Source organism: Myripristis murdjan, chromosome 18 (assembly GCF_902150065.1).
Source record: "Myripristis murdjan chromosome 18, fMyrMur1.1, whole genome shotgun sequence".
In the NCBI taxonomy this organism is placed as follows: Eukaryota; Metazoa; Chordata; class Actinopteri; order Holocentriformes; family Holocentridae; genus Myripristis; species Myripristis murdjan.
Genome location: NC_043997.1, coordinates 17688122 through 17712452, shown reverse-complemented (window position 1 = coordinate 17712452; position 24331 = coordinate 17688122). Strand labels below are relative to the sequence as shown.

Genomic DNA, 24331 nt, shown 5'->3' with positions numbered 1-24331 from the left:
TGTTTACACAGATGTGACTAACCTCGTCTTCCGCTCAACCGCAAGTTCTTGAGGGCAAACCTGAGGTAAGGTGACAGTCAGGGACGTTTGGATGGTATTTCTCTAAACGAATCACTTTTGTGGAGATGCTGTGGGGCGACAGCTCGACTGGAAAAGTGACCGTGGTGCTAGGAAAGTCCTTCCATCCATCACTGGCCTTCCGCTCTCTTGGCAACTCTGAAGCCTCTTGGCATCATTGGCAAACCATCGTCCATACTCTCTCTTATTACATGAATATGCTAAATATATCCTTATCCTTTTAGGGCCAGTTCTGACTCTTGTGGAGAGGGGGAAGAAGGGAGAAGCTTTTGCTTTTGACAGCATTTGTCATCAGGACACGGGTCTGTGAGCAGTCGAATCTTTTCATCCTCAAACACCAAAACAAAACATTTATCTATGTCGCTGCACACTGGACATCAAATCTTTGCCACATGGTCAAAAAAAGAAAAGATTATGCCGAATACATTGGATCACTCATCGTGTAATGAGCCATAAATTTCAGAACCATGTTGTAGCACCAATTTTCCGTTCTTGTAACGAGAGGCTTTTATTCTAAACATCACCTGTGCCAGATAAAGAATCATCTGGTGTCACACTGTTCTGACGAATGAAAATGCACCTCACATCCAATTTTTAGACAAAATATCTGCGCCCAAGAGGTTATATATAAATTGAAAAGGATGATGTTATACTAAATGAACTTAAGAGTTGGTGATGCTGTGATATATACAACCCAAGGCCAGCAAAGCCTTCTCAAAGTTGTGTTGTTTCTTTGACATTTTCTTGCTAAAAAGGGAATTAAGAGAGTTTGAAATGAGTTATTGATGCTATATCTATCTCTCTTCTGATATATGTGATTTCTAGGAGAAAGTCATGTACAGCAAAGGCAAGCAGTTTCACTGAGATTGAAAATGGAAAATGAGCACATGGCCCACAAATAACCCCTTGTCTTTGATCCTCCTTGTCGTGTCCAGTTCCTGGCAATCTACAGTACAGAGTGACATGGAGAAACCCTTTCCTCAACAGAATGCACAGTGGAGATTTTATGTGGTATTGCTTATGCCAAAGGACCATGTGCTTCTCGGTATTTCAGCCTCTTGGATGGATGTCATTCGACTGGCGCGCTCCACAGAGCCATGTCCAAAACACTTGAGAGCGAGAAAACACTGGGTGTGCAGCAGTGAGACTAAAATACTGCAGGCACATGGTCCGCTTAATTCGTCCAGATCGATTTGCAAGTTCCTCAAGTACATAAGGGGTTATTTGAGGATCAGAAAAGAGTTCAATATAACTGTGTAATAAGGGGAAGGGCATGTTGGAAAGGCAGCGTTGGACTCTTTGAGGTTACATCTCAAAAGGCTCTCCCTGGTTCATTGTTCCCTCTTCCACCTTCGCACGTACTCATGAACGGAGTTTCTTTGGATCTTCCTTGTCCTGTATTCAGTCAAAAGCTGGAGAACCAACCGGAGCCTTTTGAGAGTGGCCCTGTGAGACGTGTGCGTGGTCCACTGGGTGCGCCGTGTCTCCCAGGCCTCTCAGGAGGGGGACACTGGTTAAGTGAGGAGCTGCCTGATCTCCCGGTGGACGTAGCAGAGGAAGTCCATGTAGGAAGCTCCACCGTAGAGACCCTTATCTTCCACCAGGAACTGACGGAACAACATCTCAGGCTTGTCCTTCTGCCTCACTATTTGGAGCTGAGAATTAAACAAAAGATATAAAATAAGGTACGGCGTCAAACCCTGCTCCCAGTCCCACTGCAGTTCACCACTTCGGGCTATCAATATAATATCAATCACTAATATCAATCATTTTAGATATTAGGAATGCAGTTTTCTGAATTACTTAAACTGTTCGGGCTGCTTGGTCATTATATCTACATTACAAATGATTGTTTATCAAAAACCTCATGTAAATACCTTATGAAAACAGTTATAGTCCTGATATACAATATGATGAATATACTACTTATTTCTACATATAAATACGTAGAAATAAATAGGATATTCATCAAGTTGGTCTAGAGCGTGTGTGTTAGTGTGCGGCAATATTTTTTGATCAATAATGCAGTACTTTATCAAAGATACTGTTGTATACTATTTAATTTTGTTCATATTGCGTGCCCTACTACCAGTTGTCCCAGTCCCAGATCCTGCAGGGTAGAGAGAATAATCTTCAAAACAAAAAAAAAAAACAATGCTCCAACACTCAACCTATTCCAAAAAGTGCAAGAAAGATCTTACTATTAGTCTCTTTTCAAGAAAATTGCTCCAGTCTACACCTTTCTAAAGACTGTGATAAGAGCTCTGTCGTGTGTTCTTCCATTTCTTCTGTATAATGAATGCGACTCTTGACTATGTAATTTCCTCTGCTGATTCATATGGTAATACGATAAACAAGAGTGAAGTTAATGTGGCAACTGTAACAAAAATGTGTGTTTATACACTCGCAATATTAGGTCGAGGCAGAGAAAACAAAACAGCTTGACAGCTTGCTTCCTTTTGTTGCCCGCTGCAGATACCACACAATTATCAGTTAGACAAAGTACCTCATTACTGTTTTTCATCTCAACAAATGTAACACATTTCCTCGAGTGTTAAGAAATCAGAGAGCAGAACAAGCTTGCTCAATGTGTATTTAAGAAATTACCATGCAACAGCTGCTCACATGATATATTGCTACAGTGAAAATGACTAGCTTCTGGTGTAAAGCATGGAGCAAGCAGTGAGATTTAGATGTCCTACCTTCATGGAGTTAGGCCTCTTTTCAAACAGGGCACTGATGATGGAGCGGACCTTCTTTGACTGGGGGTTATCCAGCTCTGGCAGAGCACTCTGGAAAACACACAATCACAGTGTTGGATAATTTTAAGATATAAGTCGATTTGCTCATAGATTCATCACATGCTGTAGCAGTAATCAGTATCTAACCAGGGGTTGCTTGTAGTCAGCAGTAATGCAATTTCAAGAGAGTAAATTATCTTTAAGTAGTAGTTCAGGGATTTCCAGATGCTAATTTTCTCCTAAAAAATGATATTGCTTCATTTGTTGGTGTGAAAACTAAAGCCAACAAAAATGGAGGGTGATTCGTGCTGCTGGAGTCTGACCATGTGTCCTTGCAGGTGGGCGAGGGAGGGCAGGTTGAAGATGCTCTGGATGAGCTCTGGCGGGCTCGCTTGTCCCAGCCACAAGAACATGGTGTGGCCGTTCTCCAGCAGGAACATGCCGGAGTCGGCCAGACGCTCCTCTGAGCAGCGCACCGGAGCGGGCAGCGCCTCGCTGCTTACGTCCATGTTGTGCTGGAGGAAAGAAGAAAAAGATTTGGGAAATGGGACGGGTATGGATTTACGAATTGCCTCAGGTGTAAGAGTTCACAAAGCACTTAAAGTCTGTGTTATTAAAGAAAAATATCCATCCTCAGATTCTGGTTATACTGTTAGATATTATCAGGTTGTGAGGTGTTAATATTCATCAGGTGTGAAATCCCTATAGCTTTGTAGTTTGTGGACACTGGTTTCTTTCTCTCTGTGACTGCGGCTGCACCTCTTACTCAAAGCACGTCTTGCGGCTATACTGCCTTATGGTTCATCTGGGGTGCAGTCAGTGGAGAAAATGGTATTTCTTTCTCTTCTGTAATGGATTTCTTTCCTAGGATTGCTGCACACTGGTGCAAACCGAGTCTAGACAGAAGCCCTTTGTCTTCAGCTGTGAGGGATTCTGATTCCCAAACCTGACATTTACTGCAGAAAAATTATAGACAGCTGAAATTCTTTCCACTATAAGGCTTCACCGTAACTGTGATGGAATAACTTGACGTCATGTTGTCTGTGTGTGGCTGCTTATCTGCGGGAACAGCAACACATCAAGTGGCCTCCAAGAGGTAAGTTACATCACAATGATGTTTGTTAACATGCTTTAAGGGTGCACTTTTTCTTTAATTGCACACTGGAGGTGAGCACAAATACATTCCCTTCTGTATGGGTTGAAGTAGCTCCTCACCAGTGGGATGAGGCGCGGGTAGAGCAGCAGCTGGGTGTCTTCCACTCCCATGGCCATGACTGACAGCCTCTGGTGGGCCCTGTCGTCAGTGGAGAGCTCTGTGCTGCCCACCAGGGGAGCCGTTTTCATCAGGCTGTTGATGTAGACTGGGAACACCTTCATGGCATCAGGCAGGATCAGCTACATGAACGTTCACCAAAACACAAAAGTGCAAAAAGGACAAGATGTAAGGCAATACAATGGATCCATTATTGAATCTTCATACAATAAGGGATAGGTCAGCGTTAAGGTCTGCCAGTCCAGTCTGATGTTAAGATTAAAGCTTAAATTGTTATTGTTTAAACAGTATGTTAGCCGACTGAAACAGCACTCATCAAAATTATGTTCTGCAACGTAAAAAGTGTGTCAGTAATTTGCTAACATGACATGACAATGTGAATATTTGTTAATACTGTGGTGTTAAAGTTATCAGATGTGTACTTTTTGATACTGTTACATTATATCATAACTTACATTTTCAGTTCTGATAAGTGCAATGTTTGTATAGGCTGCCAAGTTATGCCATTGTAACTCATTATTTATTCATGGTTATTTGTTTTCTTGGATGTTTTGATATTTCTATATTTTTAAATGGTTTCTCCTTTTGAATGAGGCCAAAATCTTATTATTTGTTTTACTGTTGATGTTTTTCTTAAGAACAACTGAATGGCTGTAGTGGAAAAATTAAAAAAGAAACTCACACTCAGTTGCCATTATTTGGGATTGTCAGGCTACCCAGCATGGGGCGCCATCTAGTGGTAAAAGTCGGTACTCTGGTTAAATGCAGTAATCGGTGATACATGTCTAAAAGGTCTTTAACAACATGTCCCTCGGTCACTGTACAGAGAGCTGACACAGATTAGAGTAACAGCTTGATAGAAAATATAGATTTTCATTAACAAAGGGAAGTAATTAGATGTAAATGTGTACTTTATGCATAATCCAACAGGATCTAATGACAGAACATGTTATGCCTGTACATATGCAGATACATATCATACTCATGTTTTACATTTACTGTTAAATTTTTTTGCACCTCCTGATGATTAATAATTTCCATTGTTAGTAATGCTAAAAGAATTTATAAAATTTATACTTTATCTGTGATGTTGAACTGAACTGCATTTTTGTGCCATAGTTGATTAAGCTGATAGCTGCTCTGTTGTATGAGAGACCAGCTGCCACATGTTGTCTGAGCAACGTGTGTCTCACTGTAACAGTTGGTGTTTTCAGCTGGTTAATACCAGAACTGATAAATTCTTTGTTTACACTGTCATCCAGTACAGACTGAAGAAAAACATCTTTCATGTCTCCCCAAGCAAAGGAAAAGAAAAATCTGCATTCAAACTTGACCTTGAACAGAATATTTCAGAGAGTGCAAGGCTCCTTTGGTCAAGTACTTGTTTTCTCAGGTCAATGCACTCCTTTTGCTTTGCTTGTGTGCGCAGTGAAATATAACTGAATTGTATCCTCACGGTGAAGCCTAAAAATATCTCGCAAAACAGATTTCCACATCTCGATCCAAAGACTGTCCTGCACTGACCTGGCTGGCAGCAGAGGGGCTGGCACAGTTCTTCCTGTAGCAGGCCAGCATGTGGGCCGTCTGGCTGACCAGGATCTCCCTCACGTTCTTCAGAGGCTGGTTCAGTATGGCACGGTAAGCTGAGCGGGCATGAGAGAAGGTTGGTTAAGGGGGAAAAATGAAGAACGGAGGAGCCTAACTGAGATCTATGGATAAGGAGGGGAGTAAGACACAGGGAGTGGAGGAGCAGAAAATGAGGTTTCAGCAGAAAGAAAGTAAAAGCACCAATAAAACAGAGGAGTGAGGAGAAGGCAACTGAAGGTCAGCTGTACAGCTGTATCAGAGGTTTGAGACACTGAGATTACAGCAAGAGCCTCAGTGTCGTCCATTCTTTATGGGAGACATGTGGTCCTTATTTCCATGAGTCATTCTTCTTTTACTGCTAAGCCAGTGAGTGCATGTAGCTGCGCATGAGTAGATTATCAGGTGATGCATGAGGTTAATTCACCAAAGGTCAAAGTCATGCTGCAGTACATCAGCAAGGTATGTCTGCACTATATTACACCCCAATATAAAGAGTGCTGACAGCACAAGCTGGCTGCCTCTTCCAATGATGGCCTGTTAATCATCATGTGCAACTGAATTGCTAAAATTGTTTAAAAAAATAAATAAATAAAAATTAAGAAAAAAGTAAAAAAAAAACAAAAAAACATACAATTTCATGTTTTCATCTCATCTGCATCAGTGAATTAAAAACTATGTTTCAGAACGAATAATGAGTATAATCTTCATTAATTACCTAAAAATATGAATTGCTAAGTGTGAAATAGACTATTCAGTTACATTTCAGTGCAGATAAGTGAAAAATGTCCCTCACCTGACTTGGCAAAGAAGTTGATGAGTGAGTCGGTCTCACAGCTTTTGTAGAGCTCTGACAGCTGGGAGCTGCAGTTCAGACTGAGGTTGTGGATGCGCAGACGTCGCTGCCCGCTGATGGTGGTGTACAGCAAGGCACACTGGGAGAACAAAGATGAGTCATTTCAGAGCCCTGAGGGTCTGGCTGCTGACAATCAGGTATCAATAGCCACCTAATTTGTCTTCAGTTTTTCATCAAGCCAATCAGCAAATATCCACATTAGCCACCGTTTTTAAACAAAGTATGGTGTGTTTTCTGTCTTTGTCACCTGTATGAGTGCTCCAGCTTCCTCACTGAGCGTGTCGTCATGCTTGAACTCCACCGTTACAGCCTTGTCACTATCCACACCTGCCATCTCTACATCCGTGGTGTTGTTCATGTGAATCGCTCCGAAGAAGTCTGTGGCTCTGAAGCCTGAGAGAGAGAGAGAGGGGACAGTAACGTGACTTCCTGCAAAAGTGCACACGTCTTTTGATCGATGCTTTGAAAGAGCTGTGCACTAAGAGCATCTGCAGAAAGATAAGTCTGGTTCGCTCATGGAAACTGAACAGCGTCTTTACCTGTGCTGGTACGAACGCGCATTATGGCATCAAAACCGATGGGCTTCTCCACATCTTTCCTCAGGTCTCTCAGGAAATGCTCTCCATCTGTCTCCACCTGGTTGTGCAAGGTACACAGTCAACAACAACTCTGTGTGTGTCTGCCTCATCCACCAGGGGGCAGTCTTGTCCTTACAGTGCTCCTGGGACACTTGGTCCGATGGTAATGACTGGCTCATGACACGCCTTTTACCATATCACAGGCACAGATGATAGGCTGTATGTATGTATGTATGTACCATCTAGCGTGTTTCTATGATTTGCTACATTTCTTCATGACTTTTGCGCCGTTCCCATGGGACAGTGCTAAATTTGACTGTAACTTCTGTGCCAGTGTCATAAGCTTGTATCCTATAAAAGTCCCTGCCTTTACATCTGATAAATTATGACTCCTCATTGTAATGGCATCAATATTTGTCAATTCAAGCTGTAAAAGTAGATAAGCTGTACTTGCCATGCTGTGTGTTTGTGCTGTTATCTACCGTCACGTGTTTGTGTGTGCAAGTGTGTGTGTGTGTGTGTGTGTGTGTTGAATGTGCTACCTGGAAGTTGTTGTACTTGTAGACAGAGCCGCCGGTGTGTGACGGCACATCAGCCATGGTGGCCATGTCCATGTACTGGCTGGGAAAGAGGAAGAGATCCACGCAGCAGCCCTGGGCCACACACTCCTTAGACAGCTGCTCATACACACCTTTCTGAGGCTGAAACAGCATCTGTAGGAAATGCAGATAACACAAATAGGTAAGACAGAAGCCTCCTGCAAAAACTCAAACAAAAGCTTCAAGATGCAGACTTGAGACGTTTCACTTTCACTGAATACATTCTAATCTAATTCACAGCAAATATTTTTTCTAATCAAATCCAATAATGGAACTTATAGAAGTGATATTAAAAAATATCTGAACTCAACTGAAGTGAGCACAGTGCTGCACTCTGCTTTCACACAATCTACAACTGACTGCAGTCTGGATTTGCAGTGCAGCATGTGATGCGAAAAGTTCACCCTCAACAAAAAGCAACTCACTTTCTCTTTCTCGGTGTTGACCAGCTTTTTGTCGTCCCGGTTCTTCAATTTCCCCGGAGCTTCAGCAGTGGGGATGGAGGAGTGGAAGATAAACAGCTTTCCACTACACTCCGCTGCCTAGAGCAGAACGAATAATGAGACAGAAAAATGATCACAAAATTAATCTCAACAGCATGCACGAAAATCTGACTCGGGTGTGCAGCACGTTCGTTCCTGACGTGACTCACACGGTGTTTCGTTTATAGCTTTAAAGTGAGATCATGAGATGATTAGCAGATGACAAAAATAATGTAATAATAACCTTTATTTATAGAGCGCTCATCAAAACATTCTTGTAAATTGCCTTACAAGACAAATAAAAGTGTAAGAAATACTGGTGATCACGAATAAAGCTAAGCAAAAAAACAAAGGAAGATAAATAAGGCACTGATTGTGAGCTCTTGTATGTTTTTGCAAAACTGTTCCCAGTTAAAAGCCGCGTGTGAATTTTTCCTATACTTCACGCCAAACACTAACCTCATATCACTGGGAAAGTTCGACTTCAAAGTAAGCACAAACATATCAGGAAAAGAAAAACATAAACTCGCTGACTCACTGGGTTGACAGGTTCAATGACTTTCAAAGTTAATGCCAAAGTTAGCACAGGCAATATTTTTCAAATGTGTCAACTGTTTTTATGGAGCGAGGAGGAGAGAGACCAATTTTAGCTCTTTTTACATTCAGATTTTACATTCAAGTTAGTTGCCCTTTCTGAAAAACATGCCCTTATTTGTTTAGGCTGTTCCACATTCTCTATTTGGTATACGATTTCACAATCAACTGGAGTGACAGGAACTGGAATTTTAAAATGGAGATGGGACTAGTCATGTACTGTGACTTAAAACAGATCTGTTGATGAAGATCCTGAGGGACTTGGACAAATTTGAAGTGGAAGTCTGAGTGGCATTGTGGCCTCTGTGACCCATTTGTACATGTAGTGGTGAGTTCATATCTGGGGCTACAGCAGCAACAGGTCTGTTTCAAACCGGCTGCAGTCGGCTGCTCATGTCCCCTTGCGCTGTATGTTGACAGGTGTCATGTCAAGGCTAACCTTAAAAGCCTCCACGCCGGCCTGGATGACAGGGGCAAATACCGTCTCGCTCTCGTTGGTGTCTGCAAACATGTCAGGGATCTGGTCCAGGAGGCTAAACGGGAGAGAGACAGGGATATGTCTGGGTCATGATGTCACACGGCCAGCTGACTTCTCTGCGTTGAAGTATGACAGATCAGTCCCGTTTTCATGTTTGATAGGTTGGTGTAGTTGTAGTTGTTTTGAAAACCAACTACATGTATTGCATTGTTTCAGTTCCAGTACATGGTCATGAAGAGGGGTTGATTATATTAGATGTGTGGATATTACTTGATATATTTCAAATCTAGGTTCACATATTACAAGTTTTAGTGATGAAATGCCTGTTACATGATTTGTAGCTTTACCAGAATGCCTCTCAGCCAATCACTGGTCAGATCTAACAGTCGGACATTTTATCTCATACTATAGTGTATCATGGCATGTCATAACATTGATTAGTAAGCTACATTAATCCGTGCCATGATAAGCAGCTTGTTATCATGCTACAGCTTACACTGTTTTCAAGCTGTGTTTTGAGACCCAACACGTACCGACAGATCTCAGACAAGCTGTTATCAGAGTTAGTAGCTCTAAGGAATAAACTTGAACACTTGAACACCTTTGAGAACTGTGTGTCCAATCAATCCTAAACTCAAATGTGCAGTTTCGAGAGACAGAATCCAGAGGAAAGGAAAGGCATGATGAAAACAGACTGCTGCATCACAATACACAATTACACCAAAGAAAACAAACATGTCCTGTATGTTTACTTTTTGATAGTTTGTCATTTCTTAGATCCATGTTGCCAAATACCATGAGAAGTCTGCTACGGAGTGAGAGAAACTTCACAGGCTAGAAACTGTGCAGACAAATATTTAACTCGATAAGCTTGTATAAATCAGTGGTCATGTTTCCAATCCAAATCTCTCCAGAAGCTACCCTTAACATGCATACAGTATTCCCGGCATTCATTAGCTTGATGGAAACTAATGAAGCAAAGAAGACTTAGAGCCTTTTCTTTTGCAAAAGGTCAGGAAGAGCTGTCAATAAGCACTTAAAGCCGTTCCAGTACATTGCTCATGAAACATTAAACTGGAACATTGTGGATTGCCCTTGCTTGTATCGCAATTTAATGTGTGTACAGCCAACAGACACACAGTTAATGCCATTTCTTCTTTTTACACTATTTTGATTATTTTTTTACTTGTTATTAAACACCTGTGTCCTCCTCATGTGAAGCAATTTGGATTTCCTTTGTGCTCACTTGTATATACCTTAACTTACCTAATAAATCATGTATGACTGCATTAAATCCCAGAGTATTTTGTTTAATTTGAGAGGCAACATATAAGACTGTTTCTCCTCATATTGCACAATTGGGGATCTCTGATTAACAGTATCTCCCCAGATCGATGATCAGTTCTATCTTACTTGTAGATAACAGCCCTTGAGTCCTGGTAGTTGACGAGGAAGCCGTCGAGCAGTGGGACGAACATCTCGGCTGTGTCTGAGACCACCATCATCTGGGGCTGGGCCAAGGCGCTCTTCACGTTGTAGAAGTGGAGGATCTTGTTGTAGGTGACGAAACCGACCTTTATCGCTGAACTCTCTGCACCTTCCTCTCTGGTAAGGGGTAAAGAAGAAGCATTTGCAAGACCCACAATGCATCTGGCAACTCGGTCTCAATGTGATTTCACGGTTGGCGTGCATGCAGTGCTCCCTACACCAGAGTGATGAATTTTGTGGCAATCGAGGAAGGGCGTCAAAGTTCTGTATCAGCTGCCATGTTTACAAAAAACCCAATGCATGGCACCGCTGGAGCCAGTGCTGAGAGCCAACTGGATGCCTGCTTTCGAGACCCTTTGTGTATTTGCACTACCAAGATAACTTCCCTGTTCTATAAATCATTGAGGCATAGCAGCTGATATTTCATGCAGAGACAAAATCTGTTTCTTTTCTGACATAAGAGAAAACAGAGGAGCATGATCTGGTTTCATTTTAGGATGGATCACTTCCAAACACTATTTCACCAATTAAAAGGACCATTGCACACTCATGTCCAACGGGCAAGCATAAACATCCATCCAGGAATGTAATAACATCCGATATGGAATCGTTTATTGGTATTTGAGGGTGTGTGCGCATGTCTAAAGTGGGGATGAGACAAAGGAGGAAGGAAGTAACTGTTGGAGATTAAAGAAATTCAAGTAAATATTGGTTGGTGAAGGAAAAAACAATCCCATTTGCTGCTGAGTGCTATGACTTGACTGCTATCTTTAGATTTTTTTTTCCCGTCTTACTCCCACACTTAATGTTTTTGCTTGACTTAAGGTTGATCTATTACGGCTGAAAAAAGAAGCAAAGAAGTGAGCAGCCCTGACATTTGCCAGAACGCCCTGACTTGGGCTGCTGAACTGGTAGCTAGGCTGAACGGACACTACATCAAAACCCTTTGCCATCATGATAATTTAAAGCATTCCTTACTGACACTGCTGACTGGAGTTTGTATGTCTCTCTTTTTAAATCATGCAGGCACAGCAAGGAACATGTAATGTGCCTCAAATCATGAGGCTTTTGAAGTAAATATGCCATTGGTCAACTGTAAGACCTAAGTAAGGCTCCTCTGTGAACATTACTCACATGTTCTGCTACAAATAACAGATGTGGACTGGAGGAGTTTATATTGTTCATTCTCATACCAGGCAGAAGTGCTGAAAAATATCAGCAATAATAAAGAAAATGCCACTGCGAGACATGCTCCACATCTGTTTCTACTTTGTACAAGGGCTTGAGTGGATTCAACATGTATTTGACAAATTTTGCAACATTGCTTGAACCATATAAAACTGCAGCGTGTCCAACGTGTTTTCAATTTAGTTCCCAAAAAAGACTGTGTGAGGAGGAAAAGTCTGATTTAAAACACAAGTTTGTGTGTGAGTAAGTGTGGGGGTGTGCCGAGGGAGGGTGGGGGGGCTTATTTGGAGTGCACTACAACTAAGTGTTTGAGGAATGATGTAATGGCTGCAGACAAATATGGACATATTGCTGCTGCCACTGAAGAAACTCAGAGGAGAAAAGTAAGTTTCCAAGTTATTTTAGGAGAGCCCAGGTGAAGTATATCATCAAGTCCTCCGTGATTAAAAACTCACTTCTGGACTGGCTACCACAGAGCCGGAGCCATCTGCACTGCGAACGCTTTTGTTTTGTTTGTTCTGTACGCCTTTCAGGGATGAGAGTCTGCACTATAATATTTTCCGTTTACGGCAGCCCCAGCACCCTCCTCGCCCGATACCAACCCCCTGCAAACCTTCAAGCAAGAATTTTCGACCGATGACATACTCGAATACTTGGCTTGAAATGTTTTCCCCTCTAAGTTTAAGACTTGTGGAAACTCCATATTTGGAAAGGCAAATATGGAGCTTTTTTGCGTGTTCAGGTAAAATTTATGGACATTCTGTCTGTTTGTGAGGTTTGGGCTACCTGGAATGGTGATAACAGTTCTGCAGTCCCCACCTATGAGCAAAACCACCTCGGTTGACTTTAGCTCAATATTGCAAGTGAATGCAAACTGTGTTTCTGGAAGTAGGCACGTTTTAAGTTGCTTCAAGTTATTACAGAGGACAGACAACACCTAGCAGATGGAGTGCCAGTGATCCAGTTTGTGCCACTGATAATTCTTTTAGTCTCAACTGCATGTGATTGTATGTGCGTACCTGGGCAGCTTGTCGAGCAGAGTCTTCAACTCATCACATATTAGTTTGACCAGTCCACTTTTGATATTGCTGTAGGACACGTCAATCATGAAGATGTAGGCCGGAGGATTTGGAGGCTTGTTGTTCTGTGGGAAAGGCAGAGGATGGAAAGCATTAATTGCCCTGTTTTTAAAATCTTCACAGTTGGAGATGGCTTAGTAGGCTTTTACAAGATTTTATAATTGAGAGTATTGCAATAAGAAAAGTTGGTACACTGGCTTACTCAAGGTGATCGTGCATACACAGGTCAACACCATAATTATACCTCTCCTCCACTTACTCTTTGAACACTGACACTCTCAGTTCTGTGAATTCTCAGTCATAGTACAACAACATGGCCCCAAATTAGGGTTAACACTTATGCCTCCGATCTTCAGTTTCTTCCATCTCTAATGCCTATGATGTTTCTGCTTTGTGTTGCTTATAACTCGGTGTAGCTGTGAGGAGACTGTTTGTAACAGCTATACATTCCTAAGAAATGGAGGGCAGTGGAGATGGAGTCGAGGGACGTTGTTATGTTTCCCCAGTTACAACCCATGACAAGGAACTCACCTTAGAGGCTTTTGTTTAATAACCGTCCTGCAGAGACTGTTTCCAAATGTTAATAAACAGAGCAAAAGTAGGCCAGGGGAGTGATTCACTGCTTTGCCAGTTTGCTCTTACCTGACTGTGCTGTTCCGGACAACTACAATAGCCTCCGTGAACAACAGTAGATTGAATAGATTGTGGTCTCTTTGGTGGTTTCAGCAGAACTGAGCTGAACACATTTTGGCCTGCATTCAGCTGCAATCTAATCATCTGCTGCGGAATAAAATGCAAGGTGCCTGCCAAGAGGTGAGCACACCTTCTTGATAGCCGCAAAGCAGGGGGGATCTGACAGTCAGGAAAATAACTTTTTCAGTGCTGTAGATGCTTATTAGTTTCATCTTTGCTTCAAATTTGTTCATGGCATAACAGACTCCAGTGGGGTCCATCTATTTCAGTTTATGAAAGGCTTCCAAGACACTACTGGTACCAAATCTCTGAGCATAAACTCTGCCACATGTAAGCAAGTAAACCCTGAACGTACCTGTTTTGCCTCCACTGATCAACTGAGGGTGTTATGTGTGTCAGATAACAGTTCTTCAATTGCTGTCATACCTTGCAGTAGTCCAAGGTGGCCGCAAACTCATAAGATCCCAGGGACAGCTCAGGTCTCTCATAGAAGTCCACTCTCCGGCCCATGTGGTCAAGATGTTGGAAATAGAAGACTGGCACTGGGAAAACACAAACAGTTTAATGTCAAGTACAAAAGTTGTATTTATTCATTATTTGCTAGTTGTCCATTGGTATTTCTTCTGATTCCCAGCTTTGTCAAGCCACAAAGTCTGTATAAATAAAATTAACTTTCCTTTAAATGGTACTATACCTTCACTGACACAATTGCAGAAACCACACTGGTAGCGACGACCACCATCAAGGAACTGCATGTAGGGACACATGTAGGCTTTGCAGCGATTGCAGCGGATGGGGCCGGTCTCGCCGTGGTTCACTACATATAGAGGAGTCTGAGCAGGGATAAACACAGAAGATAACATTACAGCCATTTTCTGAACATCTGCTGCCAATTCAGTTCAGGCACTTGTATTTTGCAAAGGTCTCACATAACTCTTTCTAACAAGGTAATGGATGACTATAACGCTGCTGTTTAGATTGAAGCTAAAGACTGGACATTTTTCAGTCTGAAATGAAAGCACAAACATCTTAAGGTTTAAACGAGGAGGGAAAGCATGCAGATAAAGTGTTGAATTTAACATGCCGTAAGTGTTCAAGTGCTATGTGAAGTGTTCAGCTACAAAGCATTTACTCGGATCTACGTCAATGATCATGAGACCATAAATTCATTTTTATCCATAACAGTACTACAGCATATATGTCCACATTAACAATGCTTTCTCTTAAGTATCAATACTCTCACAGCACCATAGCCATATGTGTTTCACATTCATATGCAGGACATTCATTCATGGTGGAATGTAAATGCTACAGTAGGCTTCTCTTTTGTTTAATATAGCAAGTTAAGTGGTGATTGTGCAGACCCACAGATGTTGGACACTGTCTCAAAGCTATCTAGACTAGATGCCTCTCCACTTAGTTTGTTCTCATTTTGGAGATGGGTTTTGACACAGTATAAATTAAAAATGTTTGCTTCCAATGAACTCAATCACCATAAGACACAGCAGACAAGGCATTCAAGCAGGGTTATTATTAGACCAGTTCATCTAAAGAGGACTTCAAGATGAACTGTCAAAGAGTTTACAGTATTGAAAAGACGTTTATCCAAAGCAGTGAACCCAATCTGTCAGATGATAAAACAATATGCACAGCGTCCTAGCACAACATGCTCTCTTGAGCGATGAACACATGCAGGGCATTTAGGAACTGAATAGGTTTTACTATTATGGTAGCATATTGGTGGGAAAATGCTTCATGTTGCAGGCGCTGGATGAACATAAATCCAAGAATGCAATACACTTAAGTTTGAGTCCTTTTCTATAAACCACCTTTCATCTTCAATGGTCCCTGCGGATCTGACATTAGCTAATTAACCCAAAGCAAGATGAGGAGAACGCTAACATTGCCTAAAAAGGCTTATTGGCGCCTGAGACAAGAAGAGTGTAGGGGGAGAATATCTAAGGCAAGATTCTTGGACCACACATGATCCAAAAGGAGGTCATCCACGGGACAATGGAACTTTTACTGTGCCTGGATTGATGCTTGAAAGGAGACGCATCCATCCAAAGAGAACTAATGCTTTTTTTACTATTAAGCATACTTTTTGCTTAGGCCTCTTACTTTGCTATAGTGTCCCAACTGGATTTTTAATTTAAACATTTAACTCTTTTTAAATGCGCAATTTAAATTAATTTAATTTTTAATTAACATTTTAATTAAACTGAATTAAATTTTAATTTAAATATGCAATTTTTAAAATGTCATCCTCTCAATCCTGAAGGGAACTGCCAAAATAAAAATATCAACATAACTCACTGGGTTACCCACAAACTGTCACAAAGAGCAGTGCTGCTGACAAGGGGGGACAAACGGATCCCGGGCCCTGTGCCAGGGGAGGGCCCCACAGGGTCCAACTGTCAACTAATTTGGTGGATTATTTTGTCAAAAATGCCTAGTTGTGAAAATTACAGGGATTTAAATAAATACAATATTAGAAATGCACAAACAATACATTTTAAACATATACAAACATTATCTGGATGGCAGGCCCCAAAAAAGACTTTTTAATACCCGCAACAATGTAACGCCAACTGTGTGTATTGCATTGTGTTCTCTGCAGAGCAAAGACAAGCTCCCACCAAGACAAGGCAGTTCTGGTTGTACAGCGCAAACAGCACCAATATGGGTCACTGGAGCCTGTTTGAATTGCTGTCAAGTTTATGGAACCCCCTTAGTAGGGCCCCACCAGTCTGAATCTGAGCCGCTTTGGCTCGCAGGAGTCCTTGAAAAGCTAGAAGCCTTTCTACATAATTTCTGTTTCTCTCACTGTTTTTATAACAATAAAAGTGTAAAATTGTCAAGATTTGAGCACTGCTGAAATTAGTTTCAGCAGTAAAGCAAAGTAAAAATCAAGAGGTGATGGATGATCAGGAGTCACGACCAGTGACTGATGTGGTGTTTAGTCTTGTCAAGTTCAAGTTTGGCTAGTTTGCTACTTAGCAAGCTACTTTGTTGGCAACTTGTTTTATGGTCATGATAAAGCCTTTTACTGTCATAGATGCTAACAACAGCTGACCTTTCCAGAATTTGTCTTGTTTGTTAACTGCTTGTGTTTTAATAAGCCATGTGCACTTGGTAATTTTATACGCACATGGTCAGCCAGCTCCACAGCACAGACAGTTCGGGTTGCACACATGTAATTTGTTATGTGTATGGCTCAACTATAGGCCTACATATGGCTGTGTGGCTCAACACCAAGCCAACATCAAGGGCTCTAGTTTTCCGGCGCAGCGCGGTGTGGCGCAGTGAGGCGAACCCCACGCAGAGCTAGTTTCGACCGGCGAAACGGGAGAGGCGGACAGTTTCCAAGTTTCGCAGGCCGAGGTACGCTGAGATGGGAGTGGCGGCGCAGCGGGGGGAGGTGCCGACAGATTCAGCTTGGCGCAGTGACAGTTTCGTGCCAAAAGGCTTCGCCGAGGTGCGCCAAAAGCTCGCCATCTGAAACCACGTCTACTTTCAGCGCAAGGCGGAGCGGAGCCGGCGCAGTCGAAGTTTGGCTGACTGGCGCACATCACCAAAACCTCACAATCAGCACAAACGGTGCCAATCTCCTTTGATCTGACATCAGTTGTGACGGGACAGTTGATATGGAGATATATGTATGTGCTGATTGTGATCGTAGCATTGAATAGTATTTTTTTCGGTATTTATTGCATTGTTCATGTGTCTGACATTCCGGAAGCCTGCCTGTGAGGTTTTGGTCACGTGTCCGCACTGCTCGCCGGTCTCCGCTCCGCGCCTGTCTCCTGGGCTCCGCTCCGCCTGCGGCAATAGACCTCCGTGTCAGCTGTGTAAACTTTCATTACGCCTTCGCGCAGCGCATTTTAAAGGCGAGGACAGGGGCTCATTTGATTGGTTAAATGTGAATCGGGTGTGTCAAACCCACTCCACGCCTTCTCTCCTCCCCTCCGCCGGTAGGAGGGACGGCGGAGTACTTGCGCCACCGAGAACGGCGTGCCAAACTTGGAAAATCCGCCTGGCCACACCCAGTGGGCGAAGCACATCTGCGCTATGCCCCCGCCTCGCCAGGTCTGAGAAACTAGAGCCCCAAATGTCAGCACCAGCACCCCTTGCAAACCTTAGTATTGGTCAGTGTTTCTCAAATGGGGGTATACGTACTCCTAGGGGTCCTCTGGAGTACTGCAGGGGGTACATAAGACTTTTTTTAAGTGTTCATTTAGATAGCATACATTATTTCTAAAATAATTAGCCAATGCTAGCGTATAATAAGTATAAAAACTATAAATTATAAAAAATGTGTTTGTTCAATATGACCGGGAAGACAGACAAAAAAACTGAAAATGCATTTGTGGCAGAAACACAGCATCGATACAGCTGAAAACAAGGAGACCGATGTGTAAAAGAAGCAAAAACAGAGCGAAAAAAATATCCTCACCATCAGCTTGTCGTTTCAGACACTGATGGAGCTGGATTGGACCTCTTTATATGGGCTTTTGTTTGTTTTTGTACAACCTTTTTTTTTGCACTGGTCAGGGAGTACTTGGCTGAAAACATATTTCAAAAAGGCTACATTTATGAAAAAAGTTTCTGAACCACTAGTAGCGATCATATGTGTATGTATTGATATAAAAAGTGTATTATGGATCACTGGCACTGACCATGGTCCTGAAATATCATTATGATTTGGTGGTGGGGGCTCCCCTTTTTATTTACATTTGTATTAATATAGGTTTTGTGTAGTTGTTGACATAATAGAGGGAGGGAAGGAGGGAGGGAGGCAAAATCACACAATGGCAACTCCCTGGGCAGAACAACTATGGTGTGGTCTGAATGTGAAAGCACAGAATGTCTTTGTATCCACTGGAAGTTATCTTGCACTGAAAGATCTTGAAAGGTCTTAAAGCATGCCAGGAAAATGCACTCTACACCACAACTGTGCTGCCAGAAATCTATTTGATATCCTCCATTTCTTTATTTTAGCAGGTGCCTGTATATTAGCTGGGGGTTTTCCACAGCAATCAAGTCAAATTCCCTACATTTTGAACTTGCCAGTGTTTTCTTGGGGAAATTAGGCATATGATGTATGCAACAACCCTGACTTACCTCATTCTTTGGCAAACTGGCAAGGGGCTTAATGATAGCCGCCAGGGGCACTTGGCACTGTTTGGCCAGATCAGCAGTGCAGGGTAAGGAATAGGTGGTGCAGCGAATGAACCTGGGACTGGCATTACCTGAAAAGGGAAACACAAGGAATATTAGATGACTCTGGCGTTGTGACAGAAAACATTTCCTGCTCCCTTAGAAATGGGTGGCCTTCTTGATGTTCTGCAAATGTTAGTTGTTTTTATAGTTTTGTGGTTATTAATAGTTTACAAGCGGCCTAATGCTGTAAAAGTATATAAATAATGTTGTTTAACTTTTCTCCTCAAGGAAAACACATAGCAATACAGCTCTGATGGAAAAGAATGGCAGGTTACCTGCAGCTGCTGCCATAAAGCATTTACTAGTACAGACATTTTGTGCTTGCAGGACAGTTGATATGCTATTGTGGGTTACCTTGGTCTTGCACTGTGAAGTCAGTGGTGACGAGAGGGGGAACCTGGCCTCTGAGGTTCGTGGTGTAGGCCTGTCCTCCATGTTTTGCTTGATTATCCTCAATAACCTGGGTCTAAGAGAGAAAAGACTGTTCAATTCATGTCAGACAGTACAAGCTGATTTCTTCAGAGCTGCCGGACAGACAGCAGGTTTTCACAAGCAATCCGTCACTGAGAAATGCACGTTTTCTTGACATTTCGCTTGACAGATGTTATTCATGAATGTGCAGCACAAACTAATATCACAGAAAACTGAACACTATCCCTCTTTTGGAATCCCAGATCCTCCCCTGATTCTTTTTTTTTTTTTTTTTTGCATTGGGATTCTTTTTGCCAGAATCTTAATACAAGAAATGCATTACCCAATTCTCCCACAACACATTACCATAATTAATACAAGCACTCAATAATGTAAACAAAGTAGACAAAGTCCCTGGCTTTGTCTGGGTGCTTAGAGGTTGGGGGGAGCGGAAGAGGGAGGGATTAAGTATTTCTTCAGGGCAGAAAATGTGGAATGACATATGTGGTGTGTTGGTATGTGAAGGAATGCAGTCCCAGGAGGATTAGTGGTCTACTCACTATGCTGGGGATAGAGTCAGGGTCCAGCTTCTTCTGGGGTGGACCAGCCAGCTGAGCTGCTGCTCCAGGGAAAGCCCCAGGGAAGCCTGGCTGGGGCCCAGCCATTTGGCCCCCAAATTGACCTGAACACAACAGCAGTTTAATTATTAGCTATTATGTGAAATCTATTTTATTAACTAAAACTTATCCAGCAGTGAAGAATCCTCTAAGATCTACATGAGTGGCAATGGGATGAATATGTTTTGCTCTTTGTGCTTGGAGTGAGCCCAGATTGTTTTGGGTTACATGGCCACAGCTACCTGGTGGCTGAGGGTACCCTGGTGGACCAGCAGGTCCAGGGCCAGGCTGCTGGAAACCCCCTGCGCCTGGAGGTGGTGGCCCAGGGAAGGGTCTGCCCATGCCTGCTGCTGGGGGGCCTGACATTGACATGCTGGCTGGGGGTGACTGTGGTGGAGACATCTGAGGGGACATGAGGGGCGACTGGGGTCCTGGGGGCATCTGTGGCTGGCCCATGACTGGGGGAGGAGGCGTCTGGAAAGGCTGTTGGGCTACAGAGCTAGCTGAGGGAGGAGCACTCTGCATTGGTCCTGGGGCTACACATTAAAAATATGGAAAATAATATATCAAGTATGACAATTTTGAATGAGTTTTTACTATCACCACTCGCAGCAAAGTATACCATTTTACACCTTAAGGCATTAGTTGTGTGGCCAATCAGTGGTATCCATTGACAGATAATTGCCAATTACTTCACCAAACAACAAAGACATCTGTATTAGTTGTGACTCATCTCATCTACCAAAACACTGTCAGGATTGTATACTGTTCTAATGAAGAAGAATAAATTATTAGCAAACTTACCATAGTTGCCCAAGTTCATAGCACTCATCTGATTGGTGAGCTGCTGTGCTGGAGGCGGGGCCTGAGAGGCCATACTGTTGTATGGGGACAGTGGTGGTTGACCATAGGCAGGAGAGACAGGTTGGGCAACTGGGTACCTGAGGAATGAAAGAACAACAAGGAACATCAGTAGAGTGCGGTCTCAAACTGGCAAAGAGGAAAACAACATTAGATCAAACCTTTATTTTTCTAGTTCCAAATGGTACTGGTGCTACTAATGCTTGTTCATTCACCACCAGTAATTTAGACAAAGACTCAGTTCAGTTTCAGAAAATACATATTCAAGTGAGTAACCATGGTGTAATATTTATGAGGCTTTATATAGTTTTCTTTATGTAGTCTAACAAAGTAAAGCATTACACAATACAACTGATTTTCACCACAGACTTTCATCTGAAGTGCACTGCTTGCATTGTATATAACTCCATGCTATTTTGACTAATTCTAGAGTGCAGCTGCTTGTGAGTGGAGATTGTTACCTTGGTGGAGGAGCTCCATTCTGCTGGACATTTGGAGTGTACTGACTGGACACTGGTGGTGGAGGCATACCGGGGGCAGAGGACACTGGTTGTTTCATCATACCTAAAACAGGTGATGTTGTCAAACACAGGAATATTTTCACTATCCACACTGTATCCTGGATAAGGCAGATCTGGATCCACACATGGAGTCCATTCACTGAGGCCTGTGAGAGCATCTTACAACTCTTACAACAAGATGTGCTGATGTTTGTGTAATTAGTGGTTGAGGCTTTAAGCATAGGCTATAGCTACTGAAGCATTATCATAGCTCCAGTGGAATTTTACAACAATGATACCAGGACTTTAACTGCGCATACGACAAAGGATGCCTTTAATTATGACAACTATGCTTAATCATAAAATATGTAATAGTCGAGACAATCTCCATGTCTGCGAGCTTTATATTTGAGAAGTCCTTTGTAGGAGAAAGAGAGCTAATTTCAACAACTGACATTTGCCAAACAGGCTGCAATGTAGGCCTTCAGAAGACAAGACCAGACCTGTCAAATGCATCCTACCTGTTGGTGGAGCAGAGAATGCCTGTGGCGGTCCCCCGTAGTGTCCATAGAGGGGCTGTGTAGGTCCAGATCCAAATCCAGCCTGGTAGCCCCCCATCCCTGGCTGGGCCTGGGAGTATGGGGGTGCAGCAACATAACCCTGTTGACTCATTTTCTTGGGATGGTTTTTACAGTCCTCTCATGCCAAGATGAATGCGTTTTGACAACCTGTGAAGTTGAAAAAGTGCAATGTAAAGATACTTCACTGTTTCAACGGCTTTTTGACAAAGATGTGTATAGAATTTTTCCTTGAGGCTGACAGCTACATAATATGCAGCCACCATAGAAAATAACGATATCTTCTATAATGAATTGGAAAATGCCTTGAGAGAGTCTTTAGTTTACAGCTTTCAGCTGACACTACTTGTTTTATTTTAACTCTCATAATACTGCAGGATGAACACCCACTCCACCAAGCTAAATCTTTGCTAAGGTGCTGGGAGCATCAATGAGTCCAGACTGATAGAGGAGATCTCTGCACACTTCAGAAATACTGGCATTTATTCCTTTCAGAAATCTGGCAGACTATAGTTATAGAACCACACTACTGTACCAACAATGTTATTTACCCTCAAGGGAAGATCAGCCCTCATGGACCTTTGGCACTGCTTTATTGACAGATAAGGCAGGCCTATCATTGATAATACTATCTCCAAGTGACTTTCCATGTGTTGTCTGTTTCTATTTTCGACAAATAACGCATATACTCATTGGAAACCTTATTAAGTGATAAACCATTTCATTAAGTTCTCCCACTTACAGATAGCCTCCACTCCTCACAATATGGATAAACATGCTGGCGAGGAGTTAAGGCCATCTAAAACCACTTGTAGGCGACTGCACCGCTACATGTTGTGCGCATTTAAGGTGTAAGACCTACATGTTATCCACCAGCTAGGCCTATATGAACTGTGTAAACAATACAGTCCAGTAAATAATAAATTACATGTACGTGTTTGGGCCTATCGACCTTTGAAGCTGTCAGCGCTGCCTCTTAGACGAGTTAATGAACTTCTGCACAGCTGGGCCAACAAAGGTGACAGCTGCGTATTGACAACTCCTTTTTCAAGATACGAAGGCCTGCTATTACTGCATCGTAAATAAAAAACAATGTCTTTCAACAGTGTTAACAACAACCCTTTAAGTGTCATTGCTCAACGCGATAACGAGCTCTGCCACTGCCCAGAAATGCCACGTCGAAGACCGTTAGGATGGCTAAAAATCTGAGCATCCTCTCCCTTCCTTAAACCCAAATTCCTCCCTGCGGATGAATATTCTCACTGAAACACTATATTCTGTTAGCAGCCCAACGAAGGCAACATCCCAACACCTTGATGTGCATATGTATCATTGTGATTTTAAAAACATGGATACACAATATGTTGTGGACACGGAAATGTCTTGAAAGTTTTCCCTTGCAGCGGGAGCATATTTCATTCACACACACACATAAATCGCATCAAATAAAATAATCTGTGAGACGCAATTAGACTGTTTTCTGAGCTAGCTAACGCGTGGTTTGCAGAATTTGTTCATTTACCTGGATTTTATGGGCAGTTATCAGCCGAGTCCTCTTCACTGTATAGGCTATGGCATATAGTGAAAGCAAAGCGGAGTGCCACGTCAAACTCCAACACAGCACCGGTCGCTATGCTACGCACTCAACTCCGCTGTCAAGCCAGCCACAATACAACGTTGAGTTTCCGGTGGTAAAATTCAAAATAAAGTCCTACCTAACGAAGCCGTTGCAGCGAGGAATACAAAGTAAAAAGTACCTAAATGAAACTCAAACGCATTAAAACCTACGCGCGATAAATTTAATAAAATCCTGTTAATAAGGATTTTCTTACACGCCACAGCCGAGTGTTTGTTCTTTCATGTAACGAATTTCTGCTTTTATACTGTCGACTGGATAGCTCGACTTCCGGTTTCCTTTGGGTAACTTGACCAACGCTACGTAGCTGTGGTCTAGCCGGTCTGTGCGCACGCGTGAACCAGCTGGAACCGCTACACGTCAGCACTGGGGCCGCGCGTCGTACAACATAACATCAGACACAGAGGATAACACGTATTCAGTGTTATGTTATGTTGTCAAGCAGGCCAGAGTGCTTCTTTTCACATGTGTTTCCTCTTTTCACCTTAAACATTCACGTTAGATAGAAAAAATAAAAGAGTCACACCAAGGAATAATAGGCGTAAATAAATCTATCATGTCACACATGGGATGTAATTAGTGGGTAGAGATGTGCATAAAACCTGAAATTGGTTGATAGGTGGTTAGACAGATGTACTTTATTGATCCCAAATTGAGAAACTCTTGTGTTACAGTAGCAGGTTGCTCAGAGATTGCACAGGGACTATAGTAAACTACATAAAATATACCTCTCAACACTAGGTGGAATATATAGGCCAATCTTCAGAAAAATTCAGCAGAAGTGACAAAATATA

At 42.5% G+C, this 24331-nt stretch overlaps 1 protein-coding gene across 1 annotated transcript; it reads right to left on the bottom strand.

Annotated features, from left to right (window-relative positions):
- Positions 1-1592: 1592 nt before the first annotated feature.
- Positions 1593-21995, bottom strand: sec24d (SEC24 homolog D, COPII coat complex component). Its single transcript, XM_030076752.1, has 22 exons — positions 21845-21995; positions 21285-21387; positions 20767-20903; positions 20205-20498; positions 19906-20027; positions 19289-19400; positions 18836-18963; positions 14406-14544; positions 14138-14253; positions 12959-13083; positions 10677-10868; positions 9225-9318; positions 8135-8251; positions 7653-7823; positions 7072-7168; positions 6780-6925; positions 6473-6611; positions 5617-5735; positions 4035-4214; positions 3143-3334; positions 2781-2870; positions 1593-1733 (listed from the first exon to the last, which is right to left on the bottom strand). The coding sequence occupies exons 1-22, from the start codon at positions 21993-21995 to the stop codon at positions 1593-1595; spliced, it is 3105 nt and encodes a 1034-aa protein (XP_029932612.1).
- Positions 21996-24331: the final 2336 nt, after the last annotated feature.